The sequence below is a fragment of the Equus quagga genome, chromosome 7 (assembly GCF_021613505.1).
Source record: "Equus quagga isolate Etosha38 chromosome 7, UCLA_HA_Equagga_1.0, whole genome shotgun sequence".
Classification (NCBI taxonomy): Eukaryota; Metazoa; Chordata; class Mammalia; order Perissodactyla; family Equidae; genus Equus; species Equus quagga.
Genome location: NC_060273.1, coordinates 21,267,341 through 21,291,637, shown reverse-complemented (window position 1 = coordinate 21,291,637; position 24,297 = coordinate 21,267,341). Strand labels below are relative to the sequence as shown.

At 56.4% G+C, this 24,297-nt stretch overlaps 1 protein-coding gene across 1 annotated transcript in view; it reads left to right on the top strand.

The window, feature by feature from the left end:
* The window catches only part of GSG1L (GSG1 like), a 132,428-nt gene extending 112,080 nt beyond the window's left edge, over window positions 1-20,348 (top strand). Inside the window, exons 5-6 of the mRNA XM_046667578.1 lie at window positions 7,299-7,369; window positions 19,096-20,348. Coding sequence (XP_046523534.1) covers window positions 7,299-7,369; window positions 19,096-19,193 — 169 coding nt within the window. The 3' untranslated portion in view covers window positions 19,194-20,348. The remainder of the gene's footprint in view (window positions 1-7,298; window positions 7,370-19,095) is intronic.
* The last annotated feature ends 3,949 nt before the right edge of the window (window positions 20,349-24,297 follow it).

Below are 24,297 nucleotides of genomic sequence, written 5' to 3'. Positions count from 1 at the left end.
CTGCGGGGGGGAGGGGGGGTGGCTCCTAATGCCAGTGGTCGCCTTTCTAAGTAATAATTTATAACCCATGCCGCTCTGAAAGTAGTCTCAGGGTGTTAATAACTGGAGGTGTCTTTTTAAACCCAGTTTCGGGGAAACGGGAGACAAAACCACGAAAAATCTCTGTGTGCACAAAGATCTGGGGAGGTGTTGACACTGTTGACAGCCTTACCCTCTGTATCTTCCAAAGGTTTTGTATCATGATGATACTACCCATAAGATGGGAAAAGAAAAAAAAAGCAAATCATTTTAAAAACCCGTTTATTTCCCCCTATCTTGGAATAGCACTTCTGATGTGATGTTACGGAATCTTAATTTCCTACTTGTGATCGTTTATTTGCCAAAGTTCCTTATACTTCCATTCTTTACTCCACTGCAAATGGGTCATTTAAAACTCACTGTGTCCTTTGTCCTCTGCGACCGTTCCCTAGAGATGTGACCTCTTTGTTGGGTGCTTTGAAATCGCTGTTTAATCTCGAGTGAGCGTGGCACCCAGAAATTAGAGATGGCACGGAGGGGACTGCAGGGCCTCACCGGCTCCCAGGATTGGATCACGGACCGACACCGTGTGAAAGGAAAGCAAAAAGCACGGACAGGTCCTTGAACTGGAAAACCATGAGGTGGAAGTGGGGTGAACATCTGGGAGCATGGCGCTCCCTGAACTCCCCCATTTTCTCGTAGCCAGCCGGAGGGGAAATGAGAGGCAGAGGGAACGGGGAGGGGGGAGTGCTGGGGCGCCCTCCTGCCCCCGCCCCCCCCGTCACTGCTGCCGCTTCCTTGGTGATGCCCATTTGTAGCCAGGTCTCTGGGGAAGACACTGGAGGCCTGGGTCCCCTGGACGACAGCCTAGGACCTGCAGGACGACTGAGCCAAAGCTTAGTGGAGCACCCCCCCCACGCCCAACACCAAGGGTCCAGTGCCAGGCTCCTCAAATGTGATCCAGGCTCCAACAGCATCAACCTCACCTGGGAGCCTGTTTGAATGCAGAACCCCTGACCTACTGCATCAGAATCTGCATTTTAACAGGCTGCCCTGGTGATCTGTGTGTACTATTGAGTTTGGGAAGCGCTGGGCTGGAGGGTGGAGCAGATGCAGTCCCACTCAGGGGTCAAGAGGTAGACACGGCCGGCAGAGGCCAGTGGATAAAGAAGGGTCCTACAGACCAGTGCTCCTCGAGTGTCGTCCTGGACCCATGCCCGTCTGCAAACATCCACAGTGATGTAAGGACAGAAACTGAGATCTGCGTTTGGAAACTTCCACGGCGAGTTGATATGGCTGGTATACTATACCCAAGCTTGCCTTTGTATGTGGTTTTTATCCATTCATTTTCTAGCAACTCGCTGCTGTATTTCATTTAAAAATTGGTCCAAGGTAGATTGAAAATTAAGGGTAAAAAACCTAGTCCTTTATCAGATAGTTTGAGAAGCGCAGCACGTGGACTGTTATTCAGACCAGGAAGGGGCTGGAGACTGGGGAACAAGCCAGCCTGGGGCCCAGCCGGAGAGGGGCTGGCTGTGAGGGTGGCACAGACAGGGCTGGGGCCTGGAGAGCATGCTGGGGAGGCCCTGGGGCTCCTGTCACAGCAGAGCTAAGACGTAGTGGACGCCAGTGCTCCTAGCTGCAGTGGCCACATTTGGCCCTGAGATGAGGTGGGCAGGGACTGGGGGTCCTCCCAAGGAAGAGAGGAGGTCTTGGTTCTGGTCCACGCTCGGACCCTCAAGTCCTCGGGGCGTCCCTGCTCCCGTAACTTGCCTGCATCCTTCTCTTCTCTCAAAAAGAGAAACCCAGCCTCGGCCAGATTCCAGAAGTCGTGGGTCCCTGGGGCAGTGCCTCTGTGACAGCTCAGTCCCACCCCACGCAGCTGTTTGCACATCTGCTGCTGCTCTGGGGCAGCCAGAGCTGGATGGCTCCCAGCGCCACCTTCCACCAGGACCTCACGACGCAGGCGTGCCAGGGGGTCTGTCGCGAATGCCCTGCCAGCCAGGAATCTGCAGCACACACCGGAAACATGCTTGAGCTCCAGGGACCAGTAGGCCAGAGTTCAAATCCCAGCCCGGCCACCGGCCAGCTGCGGGGTGGAGCAGGTCCGTGTCAGCCCCACGAGAGCCAAGGGTGCCGATGCCGCCCGGGGACTCCCTTTTCAGTGATGTCAGCCCGGTCGTTTCAGGTCAGCCATGCTGAGAGTATTCACCCCGCAGAGGCCCACAAACACTGCACAGCTCGGCTCCTCTTCCTGCTGGAGGGCCAGTTACTACCATTTGCCAGTGCCCGCTGAGCTTTCAGCCAGTTAGCAGTCTCCCTTAGCTTCAGTTTTCACATCTGTCAAACGGGGATGATGGTCGGGATGATGGTCATGATGATGACGGTGGTGCTCCTGTGGTTGGGATACAAGTTTGAATGGGTGTAAACGGACCCAGAACAACGAGGATTTAAACAATTTACAAATGTATTTGCTTCTCACTTGACAGTCTGAGCAGGTGCCTCTGTTCTCATCGCCCTCTGTGGGGCTCGTTCTCCCTCCACGCAGCATGGCGTCAGCTCCCTCAGCTTCTGCTCTGGCTCTCCTTGTCCCCAGTTTAGAGACATTCTGTGTCTTCTAGAAGGAAGGCTGTGCCATAGCCCCTGTGGGCTCCCTCTGCCCTGAATCGAGAGGCGTGCGATGCTGCGGACCCTTTTCTCCGCTTCTTCCGAAACATCCTTTCCTGAGGCAGCAGGTGGCTCAGGTGTGAGGACGGAGTGGAAGGAGGGGTGTGTGTTTGCAGGGAGGAGCGGAGTTAATATGTCAAAATAACAGCCCTCCACCTCAGGAACTGTGAGGCGGGTCACAGAGCGACAGACCGTGAAGGCCCCGGTGGTGAGGATGATGATGGTGACAGGGCAGTAACGATGGCGGAGCTCTGGAGCCCTAGACAGACTGAGCTCCATGTTCACCAATCCGTGTAACGCCCGCAGCCGCCCTAAGAGGCAGGTACTTTCTTAGGCCCATTTACCAGATGAGGAAATCAAGGCTCAGAGATAATGGGACATGCCCAGACTCGACCCCTTGCAGAGGAAGCCGCCGGGAGGGAAGTGACACAGTGAGAGCATGGAGGCGCCGGGGCCACCTGCAGCCCTCACACATCCCTATCAACCCTTCAAGACACTTATTTACATTTGTGGGTAATTTCTCACACCACCATCCAAAAAAAGGGCCTGCCTTCAGGGAGCACAAAATACTTCCTGCAGGAAATGACAGTTCAAATCAAAGGAAATTGCCACTCGGTGACATTTGCAGCAGCTTCTTCTCTTTCTACACAGAGCTCAGCCACCCTGGCTGACCCCCGGCTGCCTCCCCAGCGGGCTGCTCCTAGCCTGGGCAGCTTGTGCTGGTTTCCTCGTTCCCTCGTCCTCCCCCCCACTCCCCTCCCTTCTAACATCCTCCGGACACTCTGGGCCGAGCGCTGTGCTGGCCCCCGGGGCCACAGCAGAGCATGAGGTCAACTCCGCCCTCTTCTCTCTGAGTGTAAACTGTTCGGGGGAGACCGATGATTAAACGGGTTTCCACCTGGTAGTGTGAACCTCTCCTAAGCCCTCGCTCTGGCCGGTACTGGGCCTCAGTCCTTGCAGCAAACAGTGGCGCCGTGCTGGTTGTCCTTCCTGGCATTCCTGCCACGACTATTGTGCCCGTTGCCACAGAGAAGACCCTGAATCACAGGCATTCAGAGCGGTCAGGAGAGCCGCACGGGGCTGTGCTCAGCCGCTATCCCTCCTATCCGCAGGGCCAGTGTCTCCACCGCGCCCACAGCATCCCCTGGTCCTCCCTGGTTCCCTGTCAGGAAGCGCCGGGGGCTGCGGGAGGGTCCTGAGCCCTGTCACAACCGCTGCCAAGCCGCAGCCACTCACCGGACGTCTGCCGGCCCCTGCAGAGCTGTTATTTTCCTTGGCAAATCTGGCAGAGAGGGCTCCGTTTGTGCAAGGAAATCAGCTCTTTCTAGAATGGCAACAAAGCCCTAGAAAGACAGGCCACCCGGGCGTGGATCCCAGCTCCCTCTCTGAGAAGCGGGCAGTCGTGGGGCTTCAAGATGCGGCCCCCACGCAAGTGGCTCTCCACTGTGCTGCGTGTCCCCATCCCGGGGAACTTAACCGCCCCCGCCCCGGGACTTCTGTGGGCCTCCACGGTGGGAACCACTGGCTAGACAAGTTCACACGCTCTCTCCAGCAAGCCATGTTGGGTCCGCATGTGCTGCAAAGAAGTCGCTAAACACGCCCGTTCGTTTGGTACTGTCTGTGGCTGCTTGCAAACCAAAAGGGCAGTTGAGTAGCTGTGACAGACCACCTGGGCCCCAAAGCCTCACACGTTTACCATCTAGATCTTTACAGAAAAAGTTTGCCCACCGCTGGACTGGACAACCCTTACTCAACCTTCTTAACGTCCTTCTAGCTTAAAACTTGGCCCCTTAAGTTGAGGTGATTTCTTTCGGTGTACATCAGGCCTGGGCCTCTTGGGGCAAGGGCCTCTCGGAGCCGTCCCGGTGGCCCCGAGCGCAGCAGGGGGCCTGGCCCGCGGGAGATGCTCGCAGCTGGTGGCTGTTGTTGGATGAGTTAACTGGTGAACTTTGGGCTTCTCAGCAGCAGGGTGTGGGTGACTGGGGAGGGGACGGACCATGCCAGGGGGCTGGTTCTCTCCTTAAACATCAGCTCTTTTGCTCCCTGGCCCCTCTCCACAGGGCCGAAGCTCCCTGCAGAGACCAAGGAGGTGCCCAGCATGAGGCCTGGAGGAAGAGGATCCCAGGAGGAGAAGCCATGAGAACTGGGGGCCTGGGTTGGATCTGGGAATCAGCTCGAGGTGAAGACTGTGGAATTCAGGAGAGTGTGGGAGGCCCCCACGTGGCAGGGCTGGTACCCATTCACCCAGAGGCGCTGGACACGGCCAGGTGGTGTTCCAGGATGAGGATGGGCTCCGGGACTGGTCTAGCCTCCCATCCAGTGTTTGAATCTGGTTGCAGCTTCACGACTGGCGATAGTCCAGCCTCGAGCCCCTCTAGGGATGGGGGAATACAACCCCTCGCTGGGTATACGTGCAGCGTGACTTGGAAGAGCGAAAAAACTGGAAAACACCTAAATGTCTAGCAATGGGGTTTTGAATGTTAATTTTTCTCTCACATACAACTGTGAGGGAAAAGGATGAGTGAGATTTATGTGTACTGATGTAGAAAGACATTGGAAATTTATGGGTAAGTGAAAAAGATCAGGTGACAAAAAAGTATGTTTAATTTGAGACTATGTAAAAAAAAAGTTAATTCTGAAAAGATAAATGGTAAACTACTAACAGTGGTGATCCCGCCACGTGGAGGGGGATTGTAGGGGGATTTTTGCTCTCTATGGAGTTGGAATTTTTTTTGGAACAAGCTTGTGCTATCAGGAAAATAACAAAAATGTTTCCAATAAATGAAAAAAAAAAAAAAAAGAAAAAAGGCCACCTTTCCTTATGGACCCCCCACAGCATCAGCTGCTTTCCTGCAGCATCAACACTCAGGCCTCTGTGCGGCTGTCTGGGCCCCCAGGCCACAGACGACATCTGTAAACAAGAACTGTGTCCAGAGTTTGTACCCTGGGAGCACAGGACTAGCCCCTTGGCACAGGTGGCATGAGCATCCTCAGTGGCATTATTCAACGTCTGTCGCTTTCTGACTCCCATGCAAGCTTGTCTTCCTCGTAGATGGGGAGCTTTCCGAGGGCAGAGACGTGAAGGAGACGTTTCTGTCCCGCTCACAGCGTCTGGTGAAACTACACAGAGCTGGTCCCCGGGGGCCTCCTGTTGAATGAATCAATGAACAATCTTAGGGGACCAAAAATGGTCAGTGCATGCCCGGGAGAAAAGAGGACAGCAGTTGACAGAACAGGAGCGGGGAGAGAAGGGAAGACGCCGTGCTGAGGGCACTGGGGAGAGTGTGGGAGAGGCCCTGAATGTGAGGCAGGAGGTGAGAGGTTCCAGGCCAGCTTCGAGGCAAGGAAAAGGCAAGGAGAAGAATGGAGGAGAGACGTCAAGATGTAGGGCTGCAGATAGGGAGCTGGAGGGCCTTCCAGTGTCTTTAGGCGACACAGGGACGAGTGGAGTTGTCTCCACTTCAGGGGACTCGTGTTTCTCTAAAGTGATGCGCACTTGGCCTGGACCATGTGGAGCTCGAGCTTACCTAGGCTGCAAATGGACGCGTGCCATGTGGGAACGTGGCCCCCCCACTCTGGCCCGGTCATCGGCGGGTGGGAGTGAGGAGCCACATGAGAGAAGCTGCGGCTGCCTCCACTTGACCCTGGTCAGCCTCTGTCGTGTGCTTGTCGCCCCCGCCCGAGCCAGGAGAGGAGGTTCCCCCCGCCCGAGCCGCCTTGCTCTTGAGATGCCAGAGAAGGAAGCCACGCAGGAGAGGCGCTCACTGTCTGGGAGGGCCGAGCGCTGTGCCGGAGGCCAGAGGACCAGGGCTTTGTTTCTATGTAGAAACGTCTTTGGGAAACGTTTCAATTTAGTTAAGAAAAGTGACAGAGTTAATCAAAGTCTGTTGCCCCCAAATCTCAAAATAGAGGTAAATTCACAAGAAAGTTCCAGACTTAGCCCCCTGTAGTCTCATTATCTAGCACTAATCACCATTGGCCTGTGGTATATACTGTGCCAAAAAAGTTTTTGTGCCCATCAGTGTGTAATTTTTTTTTTTATTTGAGGAAGATTAGCCCTGAGCTAACTGCTGCCAATCCTCCTCTTTTTGCTGAGGAAGACTGGCCCTGAGCTAACATCGTGCCAATCTTCCTCTGCTTTATATGTGGGACACCTAACACAGCATAGCTTGCCAAGTGGTGCCATGTCCGCACCCGGGATCCGAACCCACAAACCCCCGGCCGCCGAAGCAGAACGTGCACACTTAACAGCTGCGCCACCAGGCTGGCCCCTGTGTGTACTTTTTTAGACAAATCAAACTATACACATTCTTTGTAATATACCATTTGCATATAATTGGATGACTTTGTGAGAACACGTGGGTGTGCATCCCCCTTCCGCCTCTGGTTTATTAGCTGTGTGGCTCCTGACTGGTCATATCACCTCCCAACGCCTCCCTCAGATTCTCCATCAGTAAGTGGAAATACTGCCGCCCATCTCGCCGGGCTGTGGTCCGGGTCCCAGGGGGCGGTGGTGCCCAGCCGCTTTGCAGAACGTTCTCCAGAGGGTCCCGGCTCTCTGGCAGGTCAGCCTGCTCTCTCTCACACAGGCTTTTGGGTTCTTTTCTTTCCAGGATCGAGAAGGGGGATGGGACCGAGGAGGAGGACCTGCGCTTAGCTTGCCGCCACGAGAGATGCCCCGCCCGTAAGTGGCTTTGTCTGCAGGAGCCGTTGCCCCAGCGTCGTGGGCCATCCAAGGAGAAACAACCCTGGACGTAGACGTGAGCCGGGCCAGCCTCTCCCTGCGCCCCTGCGCTCTCCCACAGACACACACTTCAGATGGGGAAACTGAGGCTGGCGTCTTAGCGCACCAAGTCCTCTGCACGCAGCGACCCCAGCCCTCCCAGTGGGGTTGGGATGCTAAGAAAGCAGGAGGGACTCGGGCGTGCTTGCAGGCGGGCCGGCGAGCTCTGGCTCCAGGCCAGGCCGCGCTTAGCCACTGGCCTGAAGGAGAACAGCTTCAGGGCTGAACTAGCCAAGCCAGGGAGGGGGCAGTGGACAAGATTGTCTGAGCCTTGGATGCTCCTGGCAGCATTGACTTCACATGCCCCACTATGAGGGACGCCATCGCCGGAATCCAGGGTACCCATTAGGAAAACAAATGTCTGGACCAGAAAGCAAAGGGGAGGTAAAAGGAGAGAAAGGGCCCTGCTCCAGACAGGAAAGGGAAAAGCCGATGTGAGGTTACAGTTAAAGTGGCAGAATCTCGGCTGTTCCTGCTGAATGCCCCCCACACGCTCCCTGCCCACCCCACCCCAGGCTTCACGTGCCTGATCACGTATTCTCGCTGACTCCCAACTCCTACAACCAGGATTACTATCCATATTTTGCAGATGAGGAAGTTAAGGCTCAGAGAGGTGGAGCAACTGGCTCAAGGTCACACAGCTTAGCTAGTCAGTGGCAGAGCAGTTAGAGCGGACACTGTCAGTGCCCTGCCCCCATCTCTCAGACCTTTCAGGAAGCTCCAGTGCCTTCCAACTGCCAGTGTCCACATCTCTGTGCCTGGGGGCTTCGGCTGCCTGCACTCGCAGAAGGCGAGCCGTGCAGGGGCTCCCCCCGAGGCGTGTGTTTTCACAGCCCTCGTGGGACTGGTTCACAGCTGGCTCTGGGTTGGCTGCCTCCCTTTCCTGGTGCCACTTTCCCTGTCTCAGCCGGGTTTCCCAGACGTCCTTCATCTCTCCCCTACACCCTGATTCTGCGGACACCCGGACTGAGGCAGAGGGGGTTCACCTCAGGCCCGTCTGACTCCCAGTCCTGCGGTCCTGGTCACTGAGGGAGCGATGGCTCTGTGTGGAGGGAGGAGCTGAGGTGGGTGAGGAGCCTGGAGGAGGCCTGGCTGAAGAGGGGGAGAGGGGCTGCTCTTCACCCCTGGGGGAGAGGCTCCCATAGGAGGCACTAGCCCAGGAAGATGGCCCAAACCCTAACGACCTTCCCCAGGAACGAGGCTTGTGCTGGAGTGGACACTGGGTTCACAAGCCAGGGCTCACACGCCGCCGTGGTTTCATTCCGGTATCTGCGCTAGGGTGGTGGGCTTCCTGGAGGAAGGGGTCAGGAACTAGGACATGGAGCCATGGGGAGCGCCTGCCTCAGGGATAACAGAGGGGATTGGAAATCCACCCAAGGGCTGAGGAAGCACATGGCGGGGATAAGGGCTAGGGCCCTGGCATGTTCCCAGCACCGCCGGCTCCCTTGCCTGGGCCTGAGCCTCCCGGCTCCCCACAGAGTGGGCAGGAAACCCTGGATGGAAAGAGACCGTGGGGCTCGCCTTGGGGGCAGCTGGGGAGCTGGTGGGAGGAAAAGCCGAATCCCAGGGCCCAAGGAAGAGTCGGGGGGCTTCCGCAGAGCCGCCGCAGCTGAGACCTACGGATGACAGGAGTCAGCAAATAAAGAGACTTCCGGGCAGAGGGGCCGGCAAGTCCAAGTGCCCGAAGCAGGAACAGGGAGGCAGTGTGGCTGGAGCGGGGAGAGCGATGGGGAGAGTGGGAGGAGAGGGGTGGGGGGCACAGAAGGCAGGACCATGGGAAGGCCTTGGCTACGCAGTGGGGAGCCCGGGGGCACTTTGAGCAGGGAGAGACACACCCACATTATCTGTGTCTTTATCTATACCTGTATCATTATCTATACATTCACCTGCTTATTTATCTACCTCCGTATCCATCCATCCGTCTGCAATGTGGGCAAAGGGTTGGGGGAGGAGGATGAGATGCCAGCAGACCAGTTCAGATGTGCTGCCGGCATTCCCGGGACAGACGATGTGGCCTGACCTGTGGAGATAAAAGCGGGTGGACTCAAGAGCCCTGTGCTGAAGAATTGTCAGAGTGCCTTAGTCTGGGTTCCTCCGGAAGCAGATCCCGAGATAAGGATTCAGCAGCAAGTCCCTTATTTGGGTGATCCCAGGAAACACAAGTGGGAGTGGGGGAGAAGAGTGAGCAGGGAAGGCACATTGTCAGGGTGGCCACCACCAGGGGCCCCTTGGGGGGCCAGGCAGCTGGCGCAGAGCACACATGGCTGAGTCGTCCCCGCGGTGCTTGTTTGATGGCTGCTGGGTGGGGTGGGGCGGAGAAAGCCCTGGTGCCCTCGGAGGTCAACAGCGTGCTCCATACTGGGGGCCCAGGGCCTCAGCTGGTCTGATTCGAGTGAGGAGCCTGGGCTATGCACAGTGATTTGCTCCAGCAGTCGAGGGCTGGCGTCACCAACTGATGGATGTGGAAAGGACAAGTTTGTGGGGCACGAGGATGCTCTGTCTGTGTTGAGTTCAAGGGGCGTGTAGGGATGGGAACGGAGCTAGTTGAAGCCAGGGGACTGCTGAGATCAACTGGGAGAATGTGTGGGGAAGGGAGAGAGAGTTCCCAGAAGCAGCCCTGGAAAGTGGTGGGGAAGGGGCTGCCGAAAGCTGTCAGCGGCCCCCCAAGGTTTTCCAAATCCTGGCTTCCTGGGGGCGAAAGGAGCCTCTGATCCCACAGCCCCTCTGCCAGGTGTGCCTTTCCAGGCAGCCCAGCTGGCGGGGACAGCCTTTCCCCAGGGTCAGCGGAGGCACTGGGGGCTCAGAGTTAAACAATGGCTTAGGAAAAGATCTCTCTGTTGTCAGAGGCAAAGGGGGAGTCAGCGCCGCCCCGTGTGGGGTGGAAAGTCAGCGGGAAATCTTCGGTCGCTTTAATGAACCTAAAGTGCGCTCTTCTGTGGCCACAGGAAAGTCCTTTAATCATTCATTTATTCCACAAATCTTTACTAAAGATGCTTCTCTGGGCTGGGCCCCATGCTGGGCTCTGGAACACGGAGATGAATAAGGCCTGTTCCTGGCCTGGGGAGCTCCCGAGCCACCGCCGTAGCGTGCAGGTGCAGCTTTACTGGGGTCAGTGCGGGCACTGTCATGGCAGAGGTGTGGGCCCCCCAACCCTGGCTCAGGGGGAGGGGGAAGGTGGGGCACGGGGGAGGGACGGCCGGGAGGGACTTAGCCAGCGGTGGTCTGCCTGGTAGAATTCTACAGCCATAGTGATGACACCTGGACCTGGTTATGAAAATAGCCAACAAGAACTCAGTCCCACCAGGTCTGATGATAATACCTCACCCTCGTGTATGTTCTGAGAATTTTACTTTATCATTCATTTAATCCTAGATACAGCCCCATTTTACAGATGGAGAAAGTGAGCCCAGGGAGGTTGTGGCTATGCCAGGAAGGGGGGAGATGGGATTTGCACCCATTCCGTCTGGCTCCAGAGCCCAAACCCTGAGCCACTAGGGTGACCTGCCGTGTGTGCCTCCAGGGCTGGGCACACCCCGTCTGCCACACCCTGGGCAGGGTACCGGGATGCGGGGCCCAGCCACACGTGGACTCCGTCCTTGCAGAGCCCATGGGCTGGAAAAGCAGCCCGGTCAGACCGTCTTGGGAAATGATGCCACCTCCAGAACACAGCCTCTTAGCTGCTAGTGGGTTTTGGGCCAAGAAAATATTTTGGAAATGCCTGGACGAGTTTTGCAATATTTCTGCACTGAACAGCTGCTCAGATCTGTGGTGGGCTGACTTGCCGGCAGGAGGAACAGAGGAGGAGGAATGTCAGAGAGCCCGCGTTATTAAACGCTTGCTGTGTGCAGGTCTGCGCTGAGCATTTACAGCCATCTCATCTGATGCTGGCACAGCCCCGGGAAGGACGGATGATTATCCTTATGTGTAGACGGAGAGACCAAGGCAGACTGACTTCGCTGAGGGCTCTGGGCCCCTGGGGGTACAACTCAGCTTGGTGTATAGAACTGCCGCCCTACCCCGGGAATGAGGCCGTCCTGCTCTGGCCTCACCTCCTCCCTCCCTCCCCCGCCTCGTTCTGCTCCAGCCACCCTGGCCCGTGTCCTCCCTGAACATGCACATGCTTTCCCTTCACAGAGTCCTTGCAGTTGCTGTTCTCTCTGCCTGGAATGCTCTCCCTCTGAATCTCTGCATGGCTGGCATTGTCTCACCTTTAAGTCTGAGCTGGAAGGCCACTTCCCCAGTCACCCTCCTACCACCGTGTTTTCTTTTCCTCATAGCCTCGGTTCCTCTCTGAAATTATCTTTTTATTTTTATGTCCTTGGTTTTGCTTTGCTGCCTCTCTCCACTGGGTTCCATGAGAAAGGCACCTGTCTTGTTTTGTCCACGTCTGCATCCGAGAGCCTGGGACAGTGGCACGCAGTCAGTGCTCCATTGCTGTGTCTGAATCGCCAGGCTTCTCCTGCTGTTTCCCTCCTGAGCAGCCGCTTGCACATAAGCAGTTACGGGAACTTTTGCTTATCCTGACTGCTCCAAAGGTTGCTATTTTTTTTCTTGTGACATGGATTCTGCCACCATTTTTTTTCCTGAGGAAAGAGTTTGCGCTTGAAACCTGCCTTTGGGCTCTGCAGTGCCACCAGCTAGCACGGCAGCCCATCAGAGGTGACACTTGGCGGCGATGCCGCTGTGCGGTCCTGGTGTCGGCGTCTTCCTTTCAGGGGCACCTGGGGATTGCAGTTGGTCGCACCTGTCAAGTTCAGCGCCCAAGACAGGCTTCTGATTTTGCCAGGTGTGTCTGTAAGGCTGGGCCGGGCAAGAGGCTGTCACTTGCCGGGTACAGAGGTGGCTTCTGGGAACTCCGTCTACATGGGTCTCTGCTGCTGCTGCCCTCGAAATAGCAGAGGGAATTTCAAGACAGACTTTTCTTGGCCCAGAGCAACTTGGCATTTTTATCAGATAAAAGTCAAATCCAATCTGGTACTGCTCCAGTCGGCTTCCTTTATTCAAATGGAAACAGACAATATTTCTGAAATAAATATCAAGGCCAGCTCGTGGGGCACCCAGACGGGCATGCAGCTGGGAGATATCTGAGACCCCGGTCCTGGGGGATGAGAGATCCAAGCCAGCATCAGCATCAGAATCCCCGGGAGGGCTCCTCAGCGCGTGGATTGCAGGGGCCCACCCCTGAGTGTCTGGCGTGGGAGGTCGGGGAGGGGCCTGGGAGTCTGCATCCCGGCCACGCCCAGTGGTGCTGCTTCCGCTGGTCCACAGACCCAGTTCTGAGCGGCACTCAGCTCTGGGCCGCGTCCTCCTGAAGCTGCTGCCAGGAGCAGCTCTGCACTTTGTCACTTGCTGGGGCTGTTCAGCAGCTTCTGGGTGGAAACTACTGCTTCTAGGCCCAGGGGCCCTCCAGTCCATCCTCCTGAGTCACAAAGCTGATCTTGTCTCCCCTGCCCCACACCCAGCTCCAGAGCCTCCTGCGAGGATCCCTGGTGGGGGCACTGCGCCAGCCCGTCGCACATTCTCACAGACATTCTGTCAGTTACTCTTCACTCTTGGAATCCTTCTTTGCTAACTCTCTCCCTACCAGAATGGAAATGTCCTGGGGACAGGGACCTTGTCACCGCGTTCACGTGGTGACCCCGGTGCCTAGCGCTGGCCGGCCGTCAGCACGTGCTGGGAATGATTGAGCTCACTGAGTCCTCACGCGGTGGGTGGTTACCTGGGGGAGTGTTTCCAGTTCCCAGGTGATGAGGTTTGGGTTCTGAGAAGCAAGGTCATTGGTCCTGGGTCACAGGGCTGTGTGGCACCAAGCTAAAGCTGTGCCCTTCTTCTCCACCCGTTTTTGCCCAAAGCACTGCTCCTCCCGTCACACCTGATCCTAAGAAACACTTGGGGGCAGTTGTTAAAATCCGACTTTCCCTGGAGATTCCAGTCGCTCAGTTTGGGGCAGGGCCCAGGAGTGGCCATCAGGCGAGTCTGGTGACAAGGCAGAAACCCCAGGGACGGGCGAGCCCTGTGCCCCCAAGGGACCCGCAGGCTTCTTACACCTGGTACGCGGCACCGTTTGCAACCATGAGCCTCTGCTCCTCACCCGGTTGGCCCCGTGTATCCTGCTTTGCAGCCACACAGACCTTCTTGCTCCCCTCCGGCCGCCCACATTGCCGGGCTTTTCACACCTCCTGCAAACCTCATTTACCTGCCAACAACCTACTTCACACCCTGTTCCTTCTGCCTGACATGATCTGCTCCCTTCCTCCATTTGGCAAGAAACGAACCCCACCAGTGGAATTGTGAGCTTCACGGTGCTTTCAAAGTCTAGCTCAGTCTCTGGGGATGGCAGCCCACCACCCCCATTCTGCGGCCGAGGCAGTCACGTTCAGCTCTGCATTTTCCTGTCTTGGCACGCGTGTCTTTGAGGCAGAATTTTACGGTGGTTATGAGCCAGCCTTTGGAGTGAGGCTGCCTGGGTTCAAACCCCAGCAGTGAGACCTTGGACAGATGACAACCACTCTGGGCCTCAGTTTCCTCATCTGTAAGACGGGCATAGTAATGGCACCTAACTCATATTTCTGAGGATCCAGTGAGCCAGTGGACGTGAGGCACAGCGAGTGGCGACAGCAAGAGCTGTTGGCATGTTCGCTCTTATCGTCTCTCCTATGTGTGTCTGTCCCCTCAGACTGTGAGCACCCAGAGGGCCTCTCTGCATCTCGCTCTTGTCTGTAGACCTAGCATCCAGCATGGAGGCTGACACACAGTAGGTGCTCAACAAATGTTTCATAAGAGAGGGAAGGAATCAGTAGTCTGGGGGCAGGTAGCAGGTTAGGTGGACTCAGCCTGATCCCAAGTGTGGAGAAGAGATGGAGAGACTGTTATGGCCCAGAAACAAGAGGTTCTAGAAGATGGACTCCAGTGAAGAGAAGGGTGGGGCCGCCATTCGATCTCTCGGACAGCCTGCCCCCAAGATAGACCAGAGACCCAACCTTCCCCGCCACGTGGATCCCACACATCCCACACACACCTGCTCTTCTTCCTGAATCCTCCATTGTTTATCCATTCAACAGATCTACTCTCGACACTGTACCTGGAATTGTGCTAGGTACTGGGGACAAAGCGATTAATAAAAGCAGAGCTAGTCTGTGTCCTGATGTCACATACAGCCCTAGTAGGGGAAACTGGGAGGAAACAAGTAAAGGGCTGTTACCAAATAAGATGAAGCCCCTTACGGTGCAGACTTACAGAGGAGGGTCAGCTTAGAGAGGCAGTTGGGGTGCCCTCACTGAGGTTGTGGCAGCAGAAGAGGGATGACGATGTCTCTAGCTAAAGGGTCCCCAAAGCCAGACAGTGCAGTGCCAACTTTGATTCGTTTCTCTGGGACTCCCCACATCCCATCTTTTTCTAGAGGTGAGAGTTCAAGGTTAGGCAGCCAGAAAGGAGGCTCTAGAGAGAGGCCTTCAGCACCTCGGACAGAGGGAGGGCGGGTAGCCTGAGGATACTGCCTTGTAAAGGGGTCCGGCTCTTCCCGTGCAGGGCTGGGCTTCTGTGGGGTCAGAAGCAGCCATACCAGCCACCTGCCCACCGCTGGGGCCTGCCCACCCTCACTAATTCCTCTACCAGCTTCAGAGCACCTTGGGCAAGTCACTTCCCCTGTCAGGGCTCCGGTTCCCCCACCTGCACACATGTGGTGGCATTGGCATTCTTGGTCTTGAAGGGCCCTTCCAACCCAGTGAGTCCATTTTGGAACAGTGGGCGTCATTTCACTCAGTTCAGCAGAGCTAAGAGCTGATTCCCCGGGACCTTGGTGCCTTGGAGAGGGTTTAAGACCGTGATTTCCTAGAGAAGGATTGGAAAGTGAGGACTGGAGGAGACTGGATGTTAAACTTGTTCATGTTTGGCTATTTGGAATAAAAAGAGAAGAGAAATCACATCTTCTGAGGAGCTCCTATGGGCTGAATACTCTGCTAAGCCCGGGAGGTTCCCAGGGAATTTAAACACAGTGCTTGCTACCAACTCTCTGAGTGGGACCTTGGATAAATCTCTTTCCACCAGCGGACTTGGGCTTCCCCATCTGTGAAGAGAGGTGGTTGAACCCCCCACCCCCAGTACTGGCATTTTGTTATTTTCGAATCTCTATGAGGTGGGGTAATGAAGGACTTCTAGCAGGGGTCCTGCTGGGCCTGCTGACTCCTTTGTGACTCACGTCCATTTGCAGGCTCTGAGGTGAAGTTACTTGTCAGAAGCCACACAGCTTAAAAAAAGTTCACACAGCTTGTCAGCAGTAGAGTGTGGACTTGAACCTTTGACTGTCAGACTCCAAGTACAGTTTTTCTCCCTCTGAGCCTGTGCCCAAAGGAGGAGAGGCTGAGCAAAGAGCCTCTTGTAACGTACAGAATCTCAGACGAGGAAGGGAGGGTGGAGCTCGTCCCTCCAACTTAGGAGTCACTCCTTCCTCCTGCATGGTTTCTTCGTTTGTTATAAAACTTGTCATAAAAAGTCAGCTCAGGACTTGCTCTGTGTGCAGCCAGGTGCTGGGGGCTGAGGGCCCGGGATGAAGCAGATCCAGGCCCTACTGCATGGAGTCCTGAGGTTAGGTGGGGAGACCCCAACCACACAACGCTGTCGTCTCAGCCAGCGCAGGGGGAGAGGATGGGCACAGAGGAGGGAGCAAGGCCTCCGCCTGTGAGGTCACAGAGTGCCTCCCAGAGCGGGCAGCATTTAAAAGAGGAGTGGGAGACGCAACAGCCAGAGAACAGCAGGGAAGGGCAGCTGGCCAAAGGACCAGAATGTGCAAAGCCACAGAACAGAGCCATGAAACAAAGGCCTGGAAACAGTCAGAGATCAGAACTGGCTTCCTGTGGGCTGAGTCCAGCCTGAGAGATGCTTCTTGGCCTGAAGGTGATTTAAAAGGTTTTAAAAGCCTTAGTTGTCATCATTTAAGAACAAGGAGATTTTATTTCGAAATCCTGATTTTCAGTTTCTGTGAACTTTTTGGAAGATCCACGCTCACAGTCCATGGCAACAGTTGGGCAGAGCTGAGGAATGTCTGCTCCTGGCCACTTCACCCGCTGATGTCCTTTGCTTGGGCAGTGGACTTTCTGAGGTGGGATTCCCCAACCTACGGCAGATGGCTTTTTTCTTTTTTCTTGCTGGTGACTGGTCTAAAAGTAAAGGCACTGGGTGCGGGGAAGTGAGCTGGGAGTCTGGTGGGCTGGGGGTGCTCCCCCAGCCTGGGGGGACAGAGCCTTCCTCCTCACTGGAAATGGCTTTGGGCCCCAAGCCCCTCCGGGGAGGCTGGAGAGGGGAGGAGGGCCCCGGTCCTCAGTGCCTTGACCTCCTGACCCAGGGGACAAGGAGCTGGTTTTAACTCAAGGAAGGACAGAGGCCATGGCCTTCCTTTCTCCTTAAAAATACGTGATCATTTTCTCTCCGTTCCAATGAACTCGCCAAGGTTCCGCCTGCTGGCAACAGCAGGAGCAGCTACAATCACTTCTAAATACTCATTTAGAAAAACAATCAAACCTTCCTGTGCACCAAATATTTATTCTAGATCAAGAAGGAATTCAAACACCTCTATCTTGGCAGCAAGCACTTCCAGAGAACACCACTGTTTCAGTGACTGGGGCCAAAACAAATGTTTCTCCTGAGGCCAAACGATTCCAGAATGTTTGCCAAATGTTGCCCACTTTTTACTTTTTAAAATATAGTAAAATTAGCAAAGCACCAACATTAAAGAGTATTACAAACAGAAAAAAAGCCAAAGCAAAACAAAAAATATGTCCCCCCCGCTGTTGGCATGAGTGTCTGTGCTTCGCCTGCTGCCGTCCAGCTTTGTTATCAGGAAGAATCTCCCCACAGTCGGAGCCACTCTGGGGGTGAAGGAAGAGTAATGAGCGGCCTGTCCGCGGAGGTGTGCAAGTGGGAGCGTGACTTCAGCAGGAATTCCCACTGAGGGGGCTTGCTATAAACAGCTGTCTGACCCTAAAGAATGACAAAAATGTCTGCGCATCCATTAGAGCTCCGAGTAGGAAAACAAAGCAACGTGGAACAAATTTCCTGTACTGCAGAAGTTGGCATCAGGAAGAAACTGATTTAATGCAGCTCCACCGTAGCTGTGGATCCTGAGGTGGCCACTTATCCTTGCTGAGTCTCAGTCCCCCCATCTGTAAAATGAGTGGCAGCTACCTCACAGGCTTGCGGGACTAGAATCGAGTGGGGCTTGTCAGTTTTCTTCCTGGCCCTCCAGCCTGCCCTCCACCCCGGCTCTCCTCCCTCTGTTTTCCTCTCTCTGGCTCCACCTCCGTCGATCCACCACAGAGCATTCTCCATGGGTCGAGCCATCGCTCTCCTGGGTTCATGGTCTAAGGCGGGCAAAGCTGGGCAGTGCCACTCAGGGTGGGTCCTCCAAGATGAGGAGACCCTCAAGGGCCGGGGGAGGCTGTGGGGTGGCTTCCTGCAGGAGGGGAGGCTTGAGCTGGGCCTGGAAGGTTCGAGTGACTGTAGGTACAAGGATTTTAGGCAGGGCACTGGGTGGAGACGGAGAGGGTTCTGGTGTGTTAGAAAGATGTTAAGGAAGCATTTGCTCTAAGGCAGGGAGTAAGCGTCCGAGAATCAAGGAAAACACAAGACTGAGGATGCTGGATCAGGACGAGCCTCCTAGCCCTTCCGCTTGGCCGGACTGTCAAGAGCAGGGGGCAGTGGTGGGGAGGGGGCAGGGTCTCTGCCCACTGCCCTGGCCCACAGAGCTGCTCACAGCTTTGGCCACACCCATGCACTTGCCCACTGTCCCGGGGTCGAGTAAGGACCGAGGCTGGGAGCTGTCCACACTGGTCCTTCCAGCCCTCCCACCGTGCACTGAGCCTGTGGAGGCACACAGAGGAGCTCAGGGAAGGCTGACGGGGCAGGTGCATGGCCTGATGTGGGGGGTGAGTGTGTGGGCAGTGGCTGCGCAGGATCAGTGGGTGCAGTGGGGATTGTTGGGTGGGTAGTCAGGGGAAAGGAGGATGGAGGGTTTGGTGGGGGGCACATGGGGGTTAGAGATGGTGGATGTGCCAGCAGGTTGGAAAGTAGCCGCGGCGGGTGAGTTGGACGGTGGCTGGGTCGATGGATATGTGGATGTTTTGGGTTATAGGTGATGTGTATGTAGGACTGGACTGGTGGGTGTGTTAATGGGGAGGGTAGAAGAATGGGTGGCGCAATGATAGGTGCGTGGACTGGTGGAGGTGTATGAATGAGTTTTAGAGCTGTGGGTGGGTTGTGGGTAGAAAGAGTGTGTGAGTGGGGTGGCGGGTAAATGGGTGGGTTGGTAGGTGGATGACAGCAGATACTGGCAAAGGCATGACCAGCTTAGAGATGTGTTGGTAGACTGGTGGGTGATGGGTGGATGGTGAGGGCATGGGACGGGGTGGAGAGCTGTGTGTACAGGTGGGTGGATGGTGAGCTGGAGAGTGGCACCGCGGGTTGATAGATGGGTGGGTAGGAGTGTTAGAGGGTAGGTGGAAGGCCTGGCAAGTAGCAGGGTCGGGGGGAGTGGATGTGCAGGTGGGTGGATGGCAAGCTGACAGGTTGGTGGGCAGATGGGGTGGGGGTGGAGGAAGGCAGCTCTCAGCGCTGACCACCTTGTCTCTTGGCAGGACACCAGCCACACATGGGAGATTCCTGGACCCGGAGCTCTGCACAGGAGATGCCAGAGCTGAACCGCCAGTGCTGGGTCCTGGGGCACTGGGTGTAACCGAGACCCAGCCTGGCCTCCAGACCTCAGGCCATCATTAGGCACCAGCCCCCTGACACAAGACCGCGGTCTGGTACCTCTGGAAAGCTGGCCCGTGTGCTGTGAACTCAGCCAGCCTGCGTGGGAGACACCAGGCCTGCCCAGTGCTGCCTGGGTCCCCCGGCCCTGCAAATGGGGCCGGGGCGGCCGGAGGGAATGCACAGGGCTGCAGAAAGCGAGTTTGGGACACCCACTCCTAACTCTTGCCACCATCACATGCAGAGCCCTGCAGGGTGCAGCTGGGACACCAGGAAGGATACGGACATTGGCCACTGAAAGCCTGGGGACCCACGAGCCAGCCAGGAGGTTCAGGAGGGGCCCATCGGTGCAGAGGCCTGCAGGAGCAGGCAGTGGTGGCGCTTCTGGAAGGAAGGGCAGTGGTGCTGGCACCGCAGGGGGTCACTCAGCAGGCACAGAGCAGGGGCTCAATAAATGCTTGTGGAACCTGTTTTCTTGCTGTGCTTGGAGGCCAGTTGCTCTCTGGGCTGTGGCTGCCCCCTCATGGTACCACTCCATCTGGTCCCCAAGGAGCCGGAAGGTGAGACAGCCCTGAGTGTGCTGGGGTCAGGGCCAGACATGGAGATATGGGAGGGAGGGAACCTAGAGCCGAGGCTGGGCCTGGAGGTGGGGGTCAAAATGGAGCCAGGTGGCCAGGTTGGGTTCCAGAGGGGGACAGGGCAGGGGCCAGGCAGGCGGGACATGTGAAGTGGGCAAGAGACAAGCCCTCAAACCCAGGCCCTAAGCCACCCTGACTACCCCGGGGACCCCTACCCTGGGTCTAGAGCCACCTTTACATCAAATCCTAGAGCTCAGATCCCTATTATACAGACGAGGGAACTTAGGGTCACAGCGGTGAAGTAACTTGTCCAAGATCACAGAGTTGGGGTTTGAACCAGGACTCCTGACTCCAAGAGGCCTCATCCCTTCCCAGAGGATTTCTAGACCTTTCCCCCAAGTAGAGAATGTTCTTCACTCTTCCGTAAATCCATCTTCCATCATCCATCCATCCTTCCATCACCTGTGCTCCATCATCCATCCATCCATCCCCTCCCTTCCTCCCTCCCTCCCTCCATCCATCCTCCTATCATGCATCACCCATCCTCATGATCAACCACATATCTGTCTTCATTTCTCCAATGATATAATTCATTGTGCCCCTACTATGTGCCAAGCACTGTGGTAGGTACTTGAGAGAGGAGACTGAACCATCCAGAGAAGGTGTCTGTCCTCACAGAGCTCACAGATGGGCAGCACAGATAACTGGACAGACGATTACAGTGCGTGTGTGTACATATATAGTGCAGTGTGTGTGTGTATATATAGTGCAGTGTGTGGTAGACTGTGGGAAGTGCTGTGGTGCCCGGTCCTGGGCCAGGCAGCCTGGGTTCAGATTCCAGCTCCTCCACTTGACACCTTCGGCTAGTTGCCTGACCTCTCTGTGCCTCGTCCCCATGGGCTCGTGGGGATAATCATTCTACCTACCTCTTACAGCTCGTCTGAGGGTTAAATGAGTAATGTATGCGAAACACTTAGAACAGAGCCTGGCATATAGTCCGTGCTCGTTAGTGTTTGCTGTTCGTCCACGAGGGGAAGTCAGGGGCTGCGGGAGCCCAAAAGCAGCACCGCCTCGTGTGGGTAATGGCGGTCAGGGAAGGCTTCTTTGGGAAAATGACATTTAAGCCAAGACATGAAGGTTGTCTAGATGTCAGGCAGGCAAGAGTGTAGAGGGGAAGAAATTTGGGGACATTATAGGGACTTTGAAGTAGTCTAGATGGCAGGTTGGAGAGAAGGGAGGGCGGGGGGTGGTGGGAAACCAGGCTGCGGAGGGCGGGGAGCCAGGGCAGAGGGGCTCGAAGCCTACTCAGCAAGCCTGGACTTTATCCTGGGGCCGTGGCCGACGGGGCCCCCAGCTGTGCCTTCTAGGAAGGTCACCGCAGCGGTGGGCAGAGACCAGAGTGGGCAGCACGGCTCCCTTCCTCATCTTTCCCACACTCGAAGGGGGAGAAGAGGGTGGTTTGGTCCAGCCCAGGGGCCCTGGGGTGGGACAGTGGGAGCAGTCGCAGGAGCTCATCAGGAGAGAAAGTCAGCAGGCTCAGGGTGGATGGATGTCGGGGAGGGGAAATCAGCCATGATTCTCAGGTTGTGGGCTTGGGTGGGGGTGGTTCCCATGTCTCGAGTCTCAGGTGCCTGGGGGACACGCCAGTGGAGGTGCGTGCTCATTCATTCATTCACGCATTGATCCATCAAGTGAGCGATTCATTAATCCATTTTCCATTCATTCAGTAAATATTGTGTGGGGCGGGGGATGGGTCGGGAGAGAGACTGGGGCCCAGTTACAAAGGCCTTGAATGTCAGGACAAGGAGTCTGGGCTTTGGCCTCTGGGCGGGAAGAAACCCCACAGATATGGGGTCAGGCAGGGAGTCTGACAGGAATCCAGCCGGGGCGCCAGGCATCTCTGTTCTCACCCGCGTTCTCCTGAAGTTGGCAAGCAGACCACAGAGGTCTTGGAGATGATTTTAGTTGACACACAGGCAAAATTTTAATCTATTTTAATTGTTGCGTTCATGTAAATGTGTATTAGGAAAAAAATGTAAACGGGCACATGATTGCCGTGATTTCATGGACATTATTGCTTAGGATGAAACCAAAGTAGGCATTTAAGTAGAAAGAAAGAGTTGGCTTAAAGAAAAATATTAAATAAATAATCGTACAAATGGTATGTGATTATGGTACTTGGACGGCTCAAGCAAGGGCCATTCTCACCTGCTGCACAGGCCAGGGAGGGAAAGGAAGGAGGTAGGAGGCCTCCTGTCTCCTCTTGGGCACCTCCTGGGCAGGGGCTGAAAGCTAGCTGTCTTTCAATCTCACGGAACCTGCAGCAAGAAGGCTGCTGGTCAGATAAAAGGAAGCACTTCCAGGCAGGCAGGTTGAGTGATCCAGATTGGTCACTACTGAGAACTCCTGGGAGGGTCGTCTGCATGCAGGGAGCAAATGCCACTGTCTGCCCCGGTCTGGGAGCAGGAAGGACTGCCTGCTGGGAAGGTGGGGGTGCCTGGGCGAGCACAGAGAGGCCTAGATGAGGCTGCACAGGCCCCTCCTCCTGCGCTTGCAGACTCCTCTCCCGGCTCCCAGCTCCCCTGCACTGAGCAGCCTGTTCTGACCCCTGCGGGGATGGGTGTTGGCTGTGGGTGCGGCCTTTCCATCTTCACCGGGCAGGTTGGCCGGACCCCAGCCCAGAGGAGTTCCCGCAGCCTCGCTCTGCCCTGGGCCCCCGCCCCTGGCAGCCCTGTGTCCCCACGCCCGTGTGCGCCCGCCAACCTGGACCGTGTACAGCCAAGTTAGCGCTCTGCGTGTGCACGCGTGCTAAGCGTGTGCACTCGGCACTGAGCTGCGCGGTGGGCTGTCGCTGGCTCTGCACCCACTCACGATGCACGTGCTGGCCCTGGGCCTCGCCAGCCCTGCGCCCGTGTCCGTGCCTGCTCGGCGCCCTGACGCGGGGCTCGCCGTCTTGTTCGGCCACGTCTCGCCCTCCCCAGGTGCAGAGCCCCCAGGGGCTGACGGGCCGGCCCAGGCCTCAGGGAGTCGCTGGGCCGACTCCTCTCTCGGGCTGGGGGCTGTGAGGAGCGTCGGCCCCACTGCCCCCAGAGCCAGCCTCCCGCTGCAGCCTCGTCTCTCTGGTAATGGAAACGTCCCCCTGATTCATGGCGTTTGTCCGCGCAGCCAGGCCTGAGGACAGAGCGAGCGGGGGAGGCTCAAGCCCAGGAAGAGCTGTGGCAGCCAGGGGGCCGACCCCTTGTTTGGAAGGAAGTGAGGACAGAGGATGGCCCGGGGGCTGCGGGGTTGATTTAGATCCTGAGACCATGGCGGACCTGCGCTGGGCCGCACTCACCCAAGAACGATTGACTGGGGGCTTCTGTGCACCTGGCTCTGAGCTGCACCCTGGAACTGCCACAGTGGATCAGAGACACCGTCTTCCCCCCTAGCGGTGTGTATTCCAGGGAGATTGCTCAAATAATTCCAACAATAAAAGTATCGCTTCAGACTGTGAGAAGTGCTATGTAGGTGAACCAAGGCAAAACCTGAATCACCCTGGAGGGATGAGGGCCACTGCAGCAGGGACTGAAGGATGAGGAGGGAGGCCACAGGCAGAAGTCACAGCATGTGCAAAGGGCCTGGGGTTGAGAGGAACAGTGTGGTTGTGTACAGCCCCATAACAGGACAGAGTGCTTGGAGCTCAGGGTGAGGGCACAAAGTCTGCTGCTGAGCAGTCAATGGGGGTCAGAGTGTGTGGGGCCTTGTGAGTTACAACAAGGAGTTTGGGCTTTCTGCTGGGCCCCACAATACTGTCACCCCATCCCCCGTTCCTCCACATCCATTACCTGCCTCCGTCTCAGGGGTGCAAACTCAGATGCCTGTGGGACTGGGACTGTAATGCAAGTGTGAGACAGAGGGGCTGTGGTGACTGGAGATCTGGGGAGCGCCCGCCCAGGCTCCAGAGCCATCGAGTAACGTGGGACCAGAGTAGCCCCATCTTCCAGTTTTTCCGGAGAAGGAGGGAATTGTCCAGACCAGCACACCCAGCCAAACTTGAGTAGGCTGAGCTACCAGATTGTGACCTTCAGTGTCCCTCAGGCCGGGTGGGGCCTGGAGCCTCAGAACGGGATCGTCCTGGCTCCAGGTGGGGTGGGAGGTGAGGCCTGGGGAGGGACCATCTGGGTTCTTCTCAGGTCAGAATGCCAGTGCTGGAACTGTCTGGAGCCAAACAAACCAACAACCTTGAACAAACAGAAGCAGGGCCCTCCCACTGCAGGAGAGGAGGGCAGGTCCCCACGGGGACAGAGGCCGGAGAGGGAGATTCCTCCGGGAGCCCGCGCCTGCTCTTCCTTAAGCCTCTTGTTGCTGTAGCCGAGATGCATTCCCAGTAACCCAGGTCTGGGTGCCCACAAGCCCCTGGACGCCTGACAGCTGCAGCTTCGGGCTAATTTACACCCCGGTGCCTATGGGGTGGGGTGGGATGCGAGGAATGGGAAGCAGGATGGGGAGGGACAGGAAGGCCTCTGTTTC